The sequence below is a fragment of the Dreissena polymorpha genome, chromosome 1 (assembly GCF_020536995.1).
Source record: "Dreissena polymorpha isolate Duluth1 chromosome 1, UMN_Dpol_1.0, whole genome shotgun sequence".
In the NCBI taxonomy this organism is placed as follows: Eukaryota; Metazoa; Mollusca; class Bivalvia; order Myida; family Dreissenidae; genus Dreissena; species Dreissena polymorpha.
Window position 1 is genome coordinate 51,158,684 of NC_068355.1, and position 17,571 is coordinate 51,176,254.

The 17,571-nt window shown below is 36.0% G+C and overlaps 1 protein-coding gene and 1 long non-coding RNA gene across 7 annotated transcripts in view; both read left to right on the forward strand.

Moving 5' to 3' along the window:
- The window catches only part of LOC127880291 (suppressor of tumorigenicity 7 protein homolog), a 60,736-nt gene that overhangs the window by 22,027 nt on the left and 21,138 nt on the right, over nt 1-17,571 (forward strand). For 2 of the 6 annotated variants that reach the window (XM_052427668.1, XM_052427673.1), the window contains exons 2-4: nt 3,005-3,087; nt 12,533-12,728; nt 16,556-16,726. In XM_052427668.1, coding sequence (XP_052283628.1) covers nt 3,005-3,087; nt 12,533-12,728; nt 16,556-16,726 — 450 coding nt within the window. Of the gene's footprint in view, nt 1-345; nt 560-3,004; nt 3,088-9,749; nt 9,795-12,532; nt 12,729-16,555; nt 16,727-17,571 lie in introns of those variants that run through there. The other 4 variants (XM_052427653.1, XM_052427643.1, XM_052427661.1 and 1 more) reach the window with 4 other exon arrangements.
- Nucleotides 12,737-14,108, forward strand: LOC127880529 (uncharacterized). The gene is made up of 2 exons (XR_008049564.1): nt 12,737-13,008; nt 13,077-14,108. It is a non-coding gene; the product is annotated as an uncharacterized LOC127880529 (long non-coding RNA).

A 17,571-nucleotide genomic window follows, 5' to 3' on the forward strand; every position in this document is an offset into this window, starting at 1 on the left:
AGTCAATACAGAGAGAGAGATGATGCTCTGAAATAGTCACAGAGGACACAGATGCTGGAGCCATAGCTAGTGTGGTCTCAATAGATGCAGTTAGTTGTGGACGCTCTTGAATGATTTTTTTTAGAGGATTTCTACACACATTGTATATGTGGACGTTTGAGAGTCTTAACCAAGACTAGTGCTGAAACAAATTAAAAGTACTTTTTAATATTAATTGAGTGTAAAAAAGTACCAGTATTTGTTTCAATAGTGATTATTGCGATATTGTGATTTTACAGAATTGCTGGGAATAAACAATATTTGAATACATGAATGGTTTTGGAATTGAATAAATATTTGGTTTGCACATACATATTTTGTGTTGGTGACGATTCTTGTGCTCATAATTGGGTTTATGAGCTTCTGAATTCAGAATTCTTGTTAATGAACATATTTCTGCTCTGTGAATCAGTGATAGAGGAGTTCTACATAAAGTGTGTGCTCTGTGTTAATGAAACTGAAAGTTTGTGTGATAGTGTCTGTAATCAGAAACAAGGCAACATGTTGAACCTGTTTTTGTGTAAGTTTATAGTTTAGTTGCTTGAATATTCGATTTGTTTACAATTTTAATGTTTGTATATCAAAACAGATCAATTTTATTGCTATATATCAATGAAATATCATTATATTGTACACAGGAATCATATTTTCCCGCAACATCAATCGGTCCGGATATAAATGGGGAAAAGTATCCGAAAATGTATATCCGTAATCGTGACAAATTACGTTAAAATATATACCATTGATTTTGCCATTCATGAAGGTGATATAATACATGAACAAGTAAAATTCCCTTAGGCATTTTTTTTTAAACGGAACGAGTTTTCTCAACTGGTTTTTTCATTTGGTATTTCATTGTTGTTTCGTGGGCTGTTTTATTAGACTTTTTTTCATCGTTGTCAATATTATTAATCTGTGTAAGTCTATACCGATGTTTAAAATTGTTGTCAACTCGAAAATAGCTTACAAACATGCACTGAACCATACAAATGTCTGTGCATAGGTTGGCTACTGACAACAACAACTAAATATTTAATAAATAATTTGTTGTCAAATAACCCACGGCCGATAGTTTAGTTGCGTAGGGATTTAATCACGAGAGCGAAGCATTTGAAACCACGCATCTAATTTTCCGGTCGGGAGTTATTCAACAACAAAGTATAAAGTACACGTATTATTTCGATTCTAACACGGTTTTACTAAAGATTTATTCAATGTATATTATTTTTCTTGTGCACTATTTTATGTGAAGTTTCGCCCATAAAAATAACTTTCGGCTGTTCTGTCGATCAGATCTGCGACATTCATTCATAATTATAATACCGGATTATTACGCTGGTGGAAAATGTATTGGCATGTTTTGTTTAGTTACAGCGCGTGCATTCAGACGCGTCTTTTAGGATTAGTCTTTAATCCGCTGTTCACATGTTTTTGATTCTTGGTCTGACGTGCAATAAACCGGTCCTGACCGGTTTAGAGACTGCAGTGAATGGTTTATCACACCTAATCGAGATAAGAATGTCATTAGAGTGTGTTAGCATGTACACTGTGTAATCGATTTCATGACATGGGAATTTTTATCAGCGATTTTCCTTGTCCAATTGGGAAAAGTACCCGTACCGGTCCAATTGGGAAAATTTGAGTCGTGAAAACCTCAAAATTGGGAAAAATCGAGTCGTGAAATCCTTAAATTGGGAAAATCGCGTCGTGAAGTTTGGGTCTTATTGAATACACCATACAGTTCATACTTAATTGAACATACCCATTAAAATAATCATTTGCAGGCATGCCTTAATGACCATTAAGTAATAAAGTTGAAATAAATAACAAAATATTATAAAGAACACACAAAATCAATTACAAGTTGTTTTAATCTCTTGTAAAGCAATGTCTCTGTCTTTCATTTTTTTGAAAATTTCAACAATCTTTGATGTTTGATCATCTATCAGTTGCTGGCATCCCTCTCTGCACAGCATCATTAGTGCTGTCAATGTGTCGTGTGATAGACAGTTCCGATTGTTTGTGCAAAGATTGTTCATTAGACTGAACACCCTTTCCACAGAGGCAAGGTTACAAACCGACGTAAAACAGTATGCTGGCTGCCTGACAAAAGAACCGGAAACAGTAACGACTCTATTGATTTCACGCGCTGAATAATAAAACCCGAAATTAATCGATTGCGTGGTTACACACAACTATACGATTTTCTTTGTTCGCTCGCCGAAAGTTGGGTTTTGTTACGAAACTTTCGGTCGTTTTGTGAAAAAATTCGGACGCCGATTGGGATATTTTCAGATGCCGATTGGGAATTTGGGAATTTTTGCTTGATTGGGAAAGTACTGTTTACCGGTACTTTATATATAAAGAAGGAGGAAAATCGCTGTTAATAGCAAACAGAATCGGACTGACTGTTTGGGATTTTCAATCGGTCTTTCATGACCCCAATCGGTCTAGGACCGACAAAACCTAAAAAATATGATCCCTGATTGTACGTAGTATTTTCTTTCTTCAGTTCACTTCAACTCAAAAATATCGCGGTCTTGTATATCGCGATGTCCAATATATCGCGAATCAGCCACAGACCCCATTTTTTCACCCACTTTGATTTTCTATGTAATTGGACATTCATAAATCCAGGTTATTCCAGATTGTTTGCCTTCTTTGTGGTTTGTGCATCACATTTACGCTTGTGTACTGCGACAATCATTGCCCAAATTTGCTCAACATTAAAGGTATAAGTTATATTGCACACCGGATATATCATGATCGCAGTCTTTGGACCCTGCGAACCGCGGTAAATTCAGTTGCATTGTACTTGTTAGCCCACTTTATTTACAAAATGAAGTTTTATAAATAAATCAGAAAATTATTGTACTGGTTTTTATTTCAATACAAGGGTGAACTTTTAATGGGCAAAATGTTGCATCTTTACACACTTTAATTACACATACTTTTCTCATTTCAGCTACAATGTTTCTCAACACCCTGACCCCTAAGTTCTATGTTGCCTTGACCGGAACGTCATCCCTCATATCGGGTCTCATACTGGTAAGTCTTCACTGATATCAGGTCTCATACCGGTAAGTCTTCACTGATGTCAGGTGTCATACTGGTAAGTCTTCACTGATATGTGGTCTCATACTGGTAAGTCCTCACTGATATCAGGTTTCATACTGGTAAGTCTTCAAGGATGTCAGGTCTCATACTGGTAAGTCTTCACTGATATCAAGTCTCATACTGGTAAGTCTTCACTGATATCAGGTCATACTGGTAAGTCTTCTCTGATATCAGGTCTCATACTGGTAAGTCTTCACTGATATCAGGTCTCATACTGGTAAGTCTTCACTGATATCAGGTCTCATACTGGTAAGTCTTCTCTGATATCAGGTCTCATACTGGTAAGTCTTCACTGAAATCAGGTCTCATACAGGTAAGTCTTCTCTGATATCAGGTCTCATACTGGTAAGTCTTCTCTGATATCAGGTCTCATACTGGTAAGTCTTCACTGATATCTGGTCTCATACTGGTAAGTCTTCACTGATGTCAGGTCTCATATTGGTAAGTCTTCACTGATATGTGGTCTCATATTGGTAAGTCTTCACTGATATGTGGTCTCATATTGGTAAGTCTTTACTGATATCAGGTCTCATACTGGTAAGTCTTCTCTGATATCAGGTCTCATACTGGTAAGTCTTCTCTGATATCAGGTCTCATACTGGTAAGTCTTCACTGATGTCAGGTATCATACTGGTAAGTCTTCACTGATATCAGGTCTCATATTGGTAAGTCTTCACTGAAATCAGGTCTTATAAAACTAGTAAGTCTGTGGGTGATGTCAGGTCTCATACTGGTAAGTCTTTGTGGATATCTCTTGAGTTGTTTGTAAGTTTTAATAAACAATGTTGAATGAAGGAAATAATTGTGTTATGACAATCATATCCTAAGCATGTCAGTAGTTTTAAGATTACAGGTAAGGTTGTATGTTTTTCACTTTCTCAAGTTTGCAAATTTTCATTTGCTCCTTTGTATGGTTGAACAATTTAATTAAGTACTGTGCTTAGTGTTTCACTATATCATGCCCCTGAACGTTATCACTGCATGTTTAATTAAGTACTGTGCATAGTGTTTCACTATATCATGCCACTGTAATGTTATCACTGCATGTTTAATTAAGTACTGTGCTTAGTGTTTCACTATATCATGCCACTGTAATGTTATCACTGCATGTTCAATGGACGACAAAAGTGGGACCACAAAGGGGTTCCAGTTGTACTTACATAATGTGTCAAAATTTTTCTTCTGTTTTTGGATACCGGTAACATATCATTTCAGAAAACTAACTATATAATTCTTAATTTTACAATTTTCCTACATGTCTATCTCACAATTTTGAAAATTTGACTATCAAAAAGACTTTACAAGAGGGTTTTTTATCAGGTTTTTTGAAGGAAAAAACTGGTTATTAGATTGGCGAATGTTGGCGGAGGGTGGAAAAAGCTTGTCCGGGCCATAACTTTGTCGTTCATTGTGAGCTTTTAAAATCATTTGTTCACCATCATTGGACGGTGTGTCGCATGAAAGAATTACGTTAATATCCCCAAGGTCAAGGTCACACTTTGAGTTCAAAGGTAAAACATGGCCAGAAATGAGCTTGTCCGGGCCATAACTTTGTCGTTCTTTGTGAGATTTTAAAATCATTTGGCACATTTGTTCACCATCATTGGACAGTGTGTCACGCGAAAGAGTTACATCAATATAACCAAGGTCAAGGTTGCCACGACTAAAAATAGATTGATTTTGAAACAAGTGGGTAACTATGAACAATCCGTAACAATGCACATTTTGAGTTTGAGTTGTCTCCCATTATCAGTTTTTTCAAATTTAAATCAAGGTCGACACGAGTAAAAAAAGATTGAATTTGAAACAAGGGGGGTAATAATGCACATTTTGAATTGTTTTCCTTTATCAGACTTTTTTTTAAATTGAAAACCTGGTTTTGTGACAATTGTGTCCCTTGTCTTGTTGTTGTTGTTGTTTGCATCTTCAGTGAGTTTGTCTCCACATGTTGTCTGATCTATTTTCATATGACCCTCACTGTAGCTTCCGATGCAGAAAAGCAAGCCTTAATTATAATCCCTGGGATAGAGTCTTAGTCACTAATGTATTTTGCCCCTTGGTTTCCTAACAGTTACATAGAAGAAATCAATAGTCACATTCAGATATTCTGGAAGATGGTGACGGGGGTAAGGTTTCTCATAATAATGACTACCGTTGGATGTCATGGGTACAATAAAACGAACTGCAATTTATTTCCCTTAAAAAAAGGAGTATAATAAGTGTAGGTTAATCTGCAAATAATTCATAAAAATGTTTACGAATTTAGTAAACATCATTTTGAAATTGCACAGAAACGCATGTGTATATGTTTTTAGTGGAAAAAGGGAAGATTGTAGATTAAAATGGTTATAATGTCATAAAGACAAATTATTATAAGTGTGTAGTAGAATGGCAATAATTCAATTTATTATTCCAAAGCTTATTATCAAAGCATTAGGGTTCTTACCTCATGTCAAATGACCATTGACAATTTTGTACTCAAGTCAGTATAAGGAACAAAATGTTAAAACTCTTCTTGCTTTATCACTCACAAAAAAACAATGTCTCTCTTTTTCATATTTTTATATTCGATCTAACACTCCCCAGTTATTGTCAACTTCAATAGACTTCAAAAGTTCTTCAGCCTTAATAACCTGGTTTGACAGCGACTCAGACTTTTCCTTATAGCCAAACTTTGTCAATGGAACGCATCCGCTTGACTGATGACCATGTTGAATATTTTGCATCCTATTTACTATTATGATTCATTTTAGTTTAAACAACGATCAGGTTAAAAAAACAACAAATAAAATCAATGTAATAATACACTGGTAACTGAAACGCTCCTTGGATTGCATGTGCTGTTTTATTTAACCCTAACTAATCGTGCACGAGGTTTCACACAACTTATTAATCTTATTTGTTCATGGGCTGTGAGTTACATTTTGGGATGAAACATACACAACTTTCCGTCATTTTGAGAATTGTGGGCGCCACTTATTGGTAATTTTAGCATATTTGCTCCATGGGGAAAGTACCATTTACTTTATAAACAAGGAACAAAAATCCTGTACACATGTAGCAAATGGAAACTGGAATTGATTATTTCATTAGGAATCACGTGCATTTTATGTTCCAACATAAATGCAACAAAACATGATACATTTACCTACTAATTGAACCCTTTTCATTTCATTCAATTATAGACACATAAATATTCTGTTGTATGTTTAGATGGGTATAAGGTTGTGTTGTTTTTCCTGTAAAACTTGTGTGCGGACAGTTCAAATTGGTTTTCACAAAATGAGGCCAGTTTCACAACTTTCACTTCATGTGCAGCCAGTTTCATTTCTTCAAAGCCCATTAAAATTGTGGCCAGGTTGACTTGCTTCCAATCATTGAAGGTTCCTGATATTGTGTTTATTAACCTACCAAACCTGTAAGAACTATTAAAAAAGGTTTCAGACTAATAATCCTATTGAAAGAAAACACAACTGCATGTTCATCCCAAAATTTTGATTATTATGCCCCCCTTCGAAGAAGAGGGGGTCTATTGCTGTGCACATGTCGGTCGGTCTGTCGGTCGGTCCGTCCACCAGGTGGTTTCCGGATGATAACTCAAGAACACTTGGGTCTAGGATCATGAAACTTCATAGGTACATTGATCATGACTCGCAGATGACCGCTATTGATTTTGAGGTCACTAGGTCAAAGGTCAAGGTCACGGTGACCCGAAATAGTAAAATGGTTTCCGGATGATAACTCAAGAACGCTTAGGCCTAGGATCATGAAACTTGATAGGCAGATTGATCATGACTCGCAGATGATCCCTATTGATTTTCAGGTCACAAGGTCAAAGGTCAAGGTCACAGTGATTCGAAATAGTAAAATGGTTTTCAAATGATAACTCAAGAACGCTTAGGCCTACGATCATGAAACTTGATAGGTAGATTGATCTTGACTCGCAGATGACCCCTATTGATTTTCAGGTCACTAGGTCAAAGGTCAAGGTCACGGTGACCCGAAATAGTAAAATGGTATCCGGATGATAACTCAAGAACGCTTATGCCTAGGATCATGAAACTTTGTAGGTAGATTGATTATGGCTGGCAGATGACCCCTATTGATTTTCAGGTCACTAGGTCAAAGGTCAAGGTCACGGTGACCCGAAATAGTATAATGGTTTCCGGATGATAACTCAAGAACGCTCATGCCTAGGATCATGAAACTTCAAAGGTACATTGATCATGACTCGCAGATGACCCCTATTAATTTTCAGGTCACTAGGTCAAAGGTCAAGGTCACTGTGACCTGAAATAGTAAAATGGTTTCCGGATGATAACTCAAGAACGCTTATGCCTAGGATCATGAAACTTGATAGGTAGATTGATCATGACTCGCAGTTGACCCCTATTGATTTTCAGGTCACTATATCAAAGGTCAAGGTCACGGTGACCTGAAATAGTAAAATGGTTTCCGGATGATAACTCAAGAACGCTAATGGCTACGATCATGAAACATAGGTACATTGATCATGACTCCCAGATGACCCCTATTGATTTTGAGGTCACTAGGTCAAAGGTCAAGGTCACAGTGACAAAAAACATATTCACACAATGGCTGTCACTACAACGGAGAGCCCATATGGGGGGCATGCATGTTTTACAAACAGCCCTTGTTTTTAATTTGTTTTCATACATGAGCTGTTTCATATGAAAATGGGTCTAAAAACAAATACAGCCTGCATTGTTAAGAGACTAGCCTGTGCTGTGCATTCATGCAGTCAGAATCATGATCCTGCACTGATAAGACCAGAAAACCCCGCGAGCCTCTATAGTGGACATGGTTGCTAGTCTGATCAGACTGCTTGAAAGTGTCTGGTCTGTAGCTACGCTGGCCTCTTACGATATAAGACCAATTTTTGTGTGACATTGCTCATATAATAATGTACACATATCTGTCTGATTATATTTGTATCCATTATTGTAATAACGCCTTGGGAAAACGGTAATTGGATTATTCCTGCTTGCTCTGTGTATTAGAAAATCTCTGATTTAATTCAAGCCTTAGCAGCTTCTGAAATGTCAGCCAGGAATATGAATACAATATGTTGCAAGTTATAATTTAACATGAAGTGCATTTTAACATAGGCATGTATGCAGAACTTTTCTAATCAACCATGTGTTTGGGTTGAAACCAGATGTAGTGTTGATTATGTCTACGCTTAAGCTTAATGATGAATAGTTACCACTATGTGATCTGTTTTGTTACTTGTAACAATTTGTTTATATTGCTATATATGCTGGCATTTTTACGAGTCAAATAAGATGCTTTCCATTTAAGTAGATCAGTCTCGTATTGTTGTCTCCATTTTAATCAGGCTGTACAAAAACACAAAGATGGGACAGTTTAAAGAACTTTGCTAGACTTTGCATAACCATGGTTTTACCTTTCAGTTGTGACTAATGCAAATATGTCACAAGTACAAATGTTCATAGATCATGAATGCTTACTAACATAGGTTAGGGGTTACATTTCTAGAGCATAACAAGTATTTCCATATCTTCAACTTTCTGAAGAATAAACATAACATGTTTTGTGTTCTGGCATTTCTTGTAGGAAAGCGTTTAGGATAAAACTCTATGGAGATGATATAGGAATATAATGTCAAAAAAATTAACAAATGTAATGTTTTCATTGTTATTTTCAGAGGCATTACTCGAAATAATCCTCTTTACAAGTATAGTAGTGTAAGCATTTGATATGTTTCCCCTTAAGTATGATAAATAGCATTATCATCATTATCACGGTTTGAATTCTTAGCAAATTGTGTTGAAGTACATTTGTATATTCATTTAAGCTGAGGCAGCATATTGATATTGTCGACTTACCATATATCCTATTATAAACGCCCCAGGGGTCAGTCAAAGATATATATATCATGTATTGGCATTGAGTGGTAAAGAAGATCAGCATAAATGAGGCAGGAAAGAGATAAAGCATAAATGCGGAGGCAGGAAAGTCAGAACATTATTGAAACAATTAAAATGTTTATTAGGCACTATACTGTTTATACAGAAATCTAGGATAGGAAGTAAACTAAAGTACATACACACTATGAAAATAAAAGGATGTTGTTGCCTTTTCCCTTGTTTATAAGAAATAAACCCGAAAAATCCTTGATTATTACATCCATACATGCATGATTGTTTTTATTTCAAAATAAAACTTATTTTGAGTTTGAAGCAACCAATGTTTGAGTTCGAAAATTCTCATAAACAATTATTGGTTGCCATGGTGTAATTGATAAGGTGTCTGCTTAGCGACTGGGTGGTCATGGGTTCAATCCCCACTGTGGTACATGTAGTGTTCTTTGGATTTCCTCCAAATACAAGTACTGGTTCTAGGCCCTGGAAACGGACCGGAGAGCTTTTCAATAAGCCTGAGGCTTTTGATGCAATCCTATTATCCAGCTAAAATAAATAAGTTTAACAAAACAATTCTTATTATTAAACTACAAGTTCATTGTGTTGCATTATATTTATTGTTGCTTTATGAAGTTGCTGGATGAGTGTCTTTCTAATGCAGATTCAAAGCTTGCAGATAACTCCACAGGGGCTTGCCATTAAATGCCACCACCATTAGGCTTTGACATTCAGGTGATAGATGCAAAATTGAAATGAGGGAGTGAGGGTTAATTTGTGTTTTCATTATTAATGACTTTTTTTCTAAAATAAGGGACCATGTCAACAAAATGTTTATGGGTAATATAAATCAACAATTTGTATGTCCCCCACTATAGTAGTGGGGGACATATTGTTTTTGCCCTGTCTGGTTGGTTGGTTGGTTGGTTGGTTGGTTGGATGGTCTGTCTGTCTGTTTGCGCCAACTTTAACATTTTGCAATAACTTTTGCTATATTGAAGATAGCAACTTCATATTTGGCATGCATGTGTATCTCATGAAGCTGCACATTTTGAGTGGTGAAAGGTCAAGGTCAAGGTCATCCTTCAAGGTCAGAGGTCAAATATAGGTGGCCAAAATCGCTCATTTTATGAATACTTTTGCAATATTGAAGATAGCAACTTGATATTTGGCATGCATGGGTATCTCATGTAGCTGCACAGTTTGAGTGGTGGAAGGTCAAGGTCAAGGTCATCCTTCAAGGTCAGAGGTCAAATATATGTGGCCCAAATCGCTTATTAGCTCATCTATTTTTTGAAAAAAAAATATGAGCTATTGTCATCACCTTGGCGTCGGCGTTGGCGTCCGGTTAAGTTTTGCGTTTAGGTCCACTTTTCTCAGAAAGTATCAATGCTATTGCATTCAAACTTGGTACACTTACTTACTATCATGAGGGGACTGGGCAGGCAAAGTTAGATAACTCTGGCGAGCATTTTGACTGAATTATGTGCCCTTTTTATACTTAGAAAATTGAAAATTTTGGTTAAGTTTTGCGTTTAGGTCCACTTTTTTCAGAAAGTATCAATGCTATTGCATTCAAACTTGGTACACTTACTAACTATCATGAGGGGACTGGGCAGGCAAAGTAAGATAACTCTGGCATGCATTTTGACAGAATTATGTGCCCTTTTTATACTTAGAAAATTGAAAATTTTGGTTAAGTTTTGTGTTTAGGTCCATTTTATTCCTTAAGTATCAAAGCTATTGCTTTCATACTTGAAACACTTACTAACTATCATAAGGAGACTGTGCAGGCAAAGTAATGTAACTCTGACTGGCATTTTGACAGAATTATGTGCCCTTTTTATACTTAGAAAATTGAAAATTTGGTTATGTTTTGTGTTTAGGTCCACTTTATTCCTACAGTATCAAAGCTATTGCTTTCATACTTGCAACACTTATTAACTATCGTAAGGGGACTTTAAAAAGAAAATAGATGAGCGGTCTGCACCCGCAAGGCGGTGCTCTTGTTTTATGAATGCTTTTGCAATATAGAGATAGCAACTTGATATTTGGCATGCATGTGTATCTCATGGAGCTGCACATTTAGAGTGGTGAAAGGTCAAGGTCAAGGTCATCCTTCAAGGTCAGAGGTCAAATATATGTGGCCCAAATCGCTTATTTTATGAATACTTTTGCAATATTGAAGATAGCAACTTGATATTTGGCATGCATGTGTATCTCATGGAGCTGCACATTTTGAGTGGTGAAAGGTCAAGGTCATCCTTCAAGGTAGAGTATATGGGTCAAAATTGCGCATGTAATGTCACTTCTGCAATATTGAAGCTAGCAATTTTATATTTGAAATGCGTGTGTATCTCAAGGAGCTGCACATTTTTAGTGGTGAAGGGTCAAGGTCAAGGTCATCCTACAAGGTCAAACATCATATAGGGAGACATTGTGTTTCTCAAACACATCTTGTTACAATTACAAGTATTTTTAAGTGGCAATAATGAAAATACAACAAATAAAATGTGTTACAAGTTAACTATATTGGACCTCTCAGATACATGAAGCTCAATGTTCAATAGTGATATTGCTCTTTAATGATGCATACATATTTGGTTATTAAACATACAAGTATAAAAAAGACAATTACTATTTAAATTGCTTTTAAACAAAACCTGTGAGGGAAGAGTTTAGCTTTATTAGTAGGGCATCTCCATTGGCTAGGAGCATCAAAGTATGAGTATCCCTAGGAATACATGTATCACTGTACCATTATCAGCGGGTCAAATTTGCAACTTTGGGAGTTCTATGGCAGGGTCATTGTTGATTCTGATTGATATTCATATTCATTCCTGCCGGGGGGGGGGGGGGGGGAATAATGATTGTTCAGAGAAATATGTAGATTTATGAGAGTTTCTGATTGTGTTGGCATTTTGATGGATGTTTAGATTGCATTAAAGAGAACACTAACCATGTAGGGCCAACTCCTTGATCTGATAATTATCACTTGCAAAACAAAATATGGATGGTCAGTCTTTACATTCCCATCTTGTTTGTTTGTATTTCACATTTTCCTTTCTTTGCATGTTGACACAGGAATATGTTTTAAAATGTTATATAACATATGGCAACTGTGAAACATTGTTTAAACCATTGATTACGTATTGCAACGGGAGCAGCACCTTAAACGATCCTCATTTAATGTTACACTTATTTAATCCTTTCGTGATAAGAAGCAATTGGAAAATGGCTATATGAATCCAGCATTAAAACAGAACAGCCTGTGAGTCACTCTCAGTGTGTTCAGTTTTATGCTGTTTGCTGCTCATCATTATCTTAAGTTTGGAAAATGAAAGCTTTAAAGCTTAATATAGCAGAAAAGGTCTTAAATTGAATGTGATTTCCTAAGGGACTACACATGTCACTTTGTGCCTCAGTGCATATATGAGTGGTAATGGGTTAATTACTTATTTGACTTGTTTCAGATATTTGAGTGGTGGTACTTCAAGAAGTACGGAACTTCATTCATTGAGCAGGTGTCTTTGAACCACATTTCCCCCCTCCTTGGTGGAGAGCCAGTGAACAACAACGAGGTTGCCAATGGAAACGCCAACGGCGCCATCACTAATGGTAGCAATGGCAACAACAACAGCAGTACACACGGACAGCAAAGTATGCCAGGTAGATGGGACTGGTAAACGGGCAAATTGAGCACAAGTTTGCTATCTTACACAAAAGCAACAACACTTGAAAAATGTAGTTCAAGCAAGCAATAATTTTCAAAAAAAGAAAGTAAACACTACTAAGCCCTACTGGAGTGAATTTTAAATGAGACACAACATACGCTTTATTTACTGAACTTCTTAATATGATGTAATTAAATTGAACTATAAAGAGCATATAAGACGGAAATGTCACCATTTTGCATGTATGGAAGCAAAGTATGTTTTAACTTTTGAAGGTTGATTAACTTAACACACGTTTTATTCCTTTTACATATAGAAGCAAAGTATGTTTTAACTTTTGAAGGTTGATTAACCTAACACACATTTTATTCCTTTTACATTTCAAGCAATGTTGTATGCCCCAAAAATGTTGATGACAACCAAGACAACCAAGTGCAATGTTTAATGACTTGTTACTCATGTTAACATTAGAGAATGTGGTATGTTAGACCTTGGCCTATTTGAAAGCACTGCAATTTCAATGACAGTAATATATTATCTACTATGTGATGTGCTTATTGTCCCCTACCGGTTTCACCGGAGGGGACTTATGGTTTTCGCTCTGTGTGTCCGTCAGTCCGTCAGTCTGTCAAACTTTTCTGGATCCTGCGATAACTTTGAAAGTTCTTCATATTTTTTCATGAAACTTGAAACATGGCTTGATGGCAATATGGAGATTATGCACGTCATAGACTAGAAATACTGCTGAAAATGGTGGATCCTGCACACTTTTCTGGATCCTGTGATAACTTCAAAATGTCTTAATATTTTTCATGAAACTTGCAACATGGATAAATGGCAATATGGACATTATGCACGTCATTTCATTTTGTTCCTATGTCAAAAATTGTAGTTGCTATGGCAACAACAAAACCATTCTGAAAATGGTGGAATTTCTGACAATGGTGGAGCCGGTAGGGGACCATATTGCTTGACAATAGCCTTGTTCATAGAGGTTTTTGTTGATGTTGTTTCTCAGTAAGGTTGTTGTGACAGCATGTTCATTTATAGAAGTTGTGTTTGTGTTGACAGTGACATATTCATTAGGATTGATAAAAAATTGATCACCTATGACCTGCGATACATATTTTACAATAAGATTGTGTAAGCATTTTAAAGTTTGTGAAAGCCTATATGAATAAAAGAATGTGCATGCTTAAAAAGAAATCATGTGCATGAATATCAAAATTTATTAACTATAAAGACATTATTAATTATTATAATAAAATGCTGTCTTTTAAAATACCAGAACATTGTTAACATTGTCCAAACCCTCTAAACAGTTGCTAAGCACCGGATGATATGTCTGAACAACCAATTGAAATGATTGAATTTACGTTTCATGTCATTCATGAAGATTATGTTATTCAATTATTCATTCAGAAAATGCCTTTAAAATGTTTGTTTCATAGCACTGAAAGTCATAACCTGGATGTTGGCTTATAGACCACATAAACTTGATACACTTGATAATGTCACTAATCAATTTAGTTCTAAACCAGGGAACAATTCAATCCCTGCAGTTTAAATACTGCCCAGTCGTTTTGGTTTCATTTTTGTGGCTCTGAATTGTTGTGACCAGCATTATGTCATGCATGACTTTGTTTCAGTTTGCCCATTGCCAGTCGTTGCTGTAACTAAATCACACAAACCCACTGTTTTTTGTTCACATGTATCACAGATTTCCTATGGTACTCAATAATCAGACGTCCAAGTATTTCCTTTTCATTCCTGTAGATGTAAGGTGTTTGATGGCATTTATCAGGTTCTCTGACAAAAGTATGACAATTTATGTTATTGGAGATATTGATCATCATATTTTTCAGCAAAATTTAAGAGAAAAGAATAATAAAGGTTTGTGTGGTTTGGTTTTTTTAGTTTTATTATTCAGTGACATGCCATAGAGTTTGTGAATATTGTCCTACAATTGATAAATATTGTCTTGTATAATGATCATTGGCTGCAATTGCTAGGGTTGTTTAGAAATATGTTGTTTGATTAATGTCATAAAATGCGTCTTGATCTGAGAAAACTGGGCTTAATGTGCGTAAAGTGTCGTCCCAGATTAGCCTGTGCAGTCCGCACAGGCTAATCAGGGATGACACTTTCCGCTTTTATGGTACTTTCAGTTTCAAGGAAGTCCCTCCTTACCGAAAATTAATTTTAGGCAGAAAGTGTCGTCCCTGATAAGTCTGTGCACACTGCACAGGCTAATATGGGATGACACTTTACGCACATGCATTAAGCCCAGTTTTCTCAGAACAAGGCTCAAATAATTATAATCTGCTATCTAATAGTATTTATACCCCCACAAACAAAGTTAAGGGGGGTATATAGAAGTGAGATTGTCGGTCGGTCTGTCGGTCTCTTGTTCAGTCAGTTCGTATTAAGTGTCCGCTCTCTAATCAAGTTATTTTCATCCGATCTTCATCAAACTTGGTCAGATGTTGTATCTTGATGATGTCTAGGTCAAGTTCGAATATGGGTCATGCCGGGTCAAAAACTAGGTCACAGGGTCACTTAGTGCATTTTAGACATTGAGCATGGTGTCCGCTCTCTAATTCAAGTAGTTTTCATCTGAGCTTCACCAAACTTGGTCAAAAGTTGTATCTAGATGATGTCTAGGCAAAATTCAAACATGTGTCTTGCCGGGTCAAAAACTAGGTCAAGGGTTTACTTAGTGCGTTTTAAACATTCAGCCTGTTGTCCGCTCTCTAATTCAAGTAGTTTTCATCAGAGCTTCACCAAACTTGGTCAGAAGTTGTATCTAGATGATGTCTAGGCCAAGTTCGAAGATGGGTCATGGCAGATCGAAAACTAGGTCACGGGGTCACTTAGTGCGTTTTAAACATTGAGCATGGTGTCCACTCTCAAATTCAAGTATTTTTTATCGGATCTTCACCAAACTTGTTCAGAAGTTGTATCTGGATGATGTCTAGGTCAAGTTTGAATATGGATCATGCCGGGTCAAAAACTAGGTCACTGGGTCACTTAGTACGTTTTACACATTCAGCATGGTGTCTGCTCTCTAATTCAAGTATTTTTCATCCTATCTTCACCACACTTGGTCAGAAATTGTATCTAGGTGATGTGTAGGTCAAGTTCGAACATGGGCCATGCAGGGTAAAAAACCATGCAGGTCACGGGGTCACTTAGTGCGTTTTAAACATTGAGCATGGTGTCCGCTGTTTTTTTTTAAGACAACATGCAAAATATTCTGTGTCAATGCGGCATGTGGGGGTATTCGTCATGTCTGTGACAAAGCTCTAGTTTTAATTGGAATATTTGCCAGCATTGCGATGGTACGTTTTGTCCAAACTTTGAAATGCCTCTTCACACAACTTGAAATGTACTTATTAGATGCAAACACAATAAATAAGACAAATTATTTCATTGTGATTTTAATGGCATGTTTGGTAGAACCAGGTTTTCTTATGTCTTATAAATCTATGCTTGTTTTATTTTTATTATCAGAACAGATTTTTAAATTGTGAAGTAAGGGATTTTGCATATAATTAAGTGTCATTTGAACCCCGCCTCCATCTTGTATGAATAGACTTAAGGACATTGAATGCTTGTGATTAAAGAACAGGCAATTTGTCCTTACTGCAGAATGATAAAAAGCTTTTGATTTGAGTTCATTTCTGACCTCCATTGCCCATCAAGGCCGTATTAATACTTGATAAGTTACAAATAACTATAAATTGCAGATCCTGTGATTATAAAACATTCTGATTACACTGATGTAAATAAGTAATTTTTACAAACAACATGTACTTACAGAGTGCAAAGTGTGGCGTAACCCTTTGAATCTGTTCAGAGGGGCGGAGTATTTACGTTTCACATGGAAGGCAAATAAAGATCCGCTCACTTACTACGATATGAATCTCTCTGCTCAAGACCATCAGACTTTCTTCACTTGTGACGCTGATGCAGGCAAACCAGAGTACGAAAGTAAGGCCAGTTTTGTAAATTACAGAGAGTCAAATTGCTTTTGGTATTTGATTTGTTTTGATATGTTTACTTTTTATTGAAGCAATTTTAATGTAAAAAAACAAATTGTTGTTTCTAAAAAAAGTTTGTGCAAATATTTTCAATGTAAAATTTATGTCAGATTTCTGGTAAAAGGTTTTTCTAGTTATTTTAGCAAATTCACACAAATTAATTGTTAAGTATTCAAATGGAAACATTAAGACTGTTCTGAGTTTTTATTTGTGAAAAATGTGCTTTTCTTAAAGTGGTTGGTGTTGATCTTAGCTTTGCATTCTCAGAAAGTCTTACATCAAACCTTTATTGCCCGGCCTTGAGTGAAAAAAGAGCAATCTTTAAGTTAAATTCAGAAAATTAGAAAATTATTATTGTTGTATATAAGCTTGTCAACTATAATCATTAAAAAAACTGCAATCTGCACAGGCTGGTCAGGTTCTATACTGGCTGCATATGCTATTAGATTTTTTGCATCACAATATATATTAATTATTTTTATAGTGGTAAGAAATATATTAGAATATTTTTGTCGTACAAGATCTGCATCAAAGTAACTGTGAAATAGAAATAAATACTGATGATGAGCCAATGAGACCGATTGTTGGATACTGTAAGACTCACAGAAATATTTATAGCTAATGGCTTTTCTTTGCATAATGAGCGATTTTTGCTGCATTTCTTATGATTTGTGAATTTGTAGTCTTATTGACCCACGGGGAGATTATGAAGTTGAATAATCTGTCATTTCCAAATGTCTCAGGAAAAGAAATCAAACTGTGAAAGCTGACATGTTAATCAATAGGAAGCCAGGA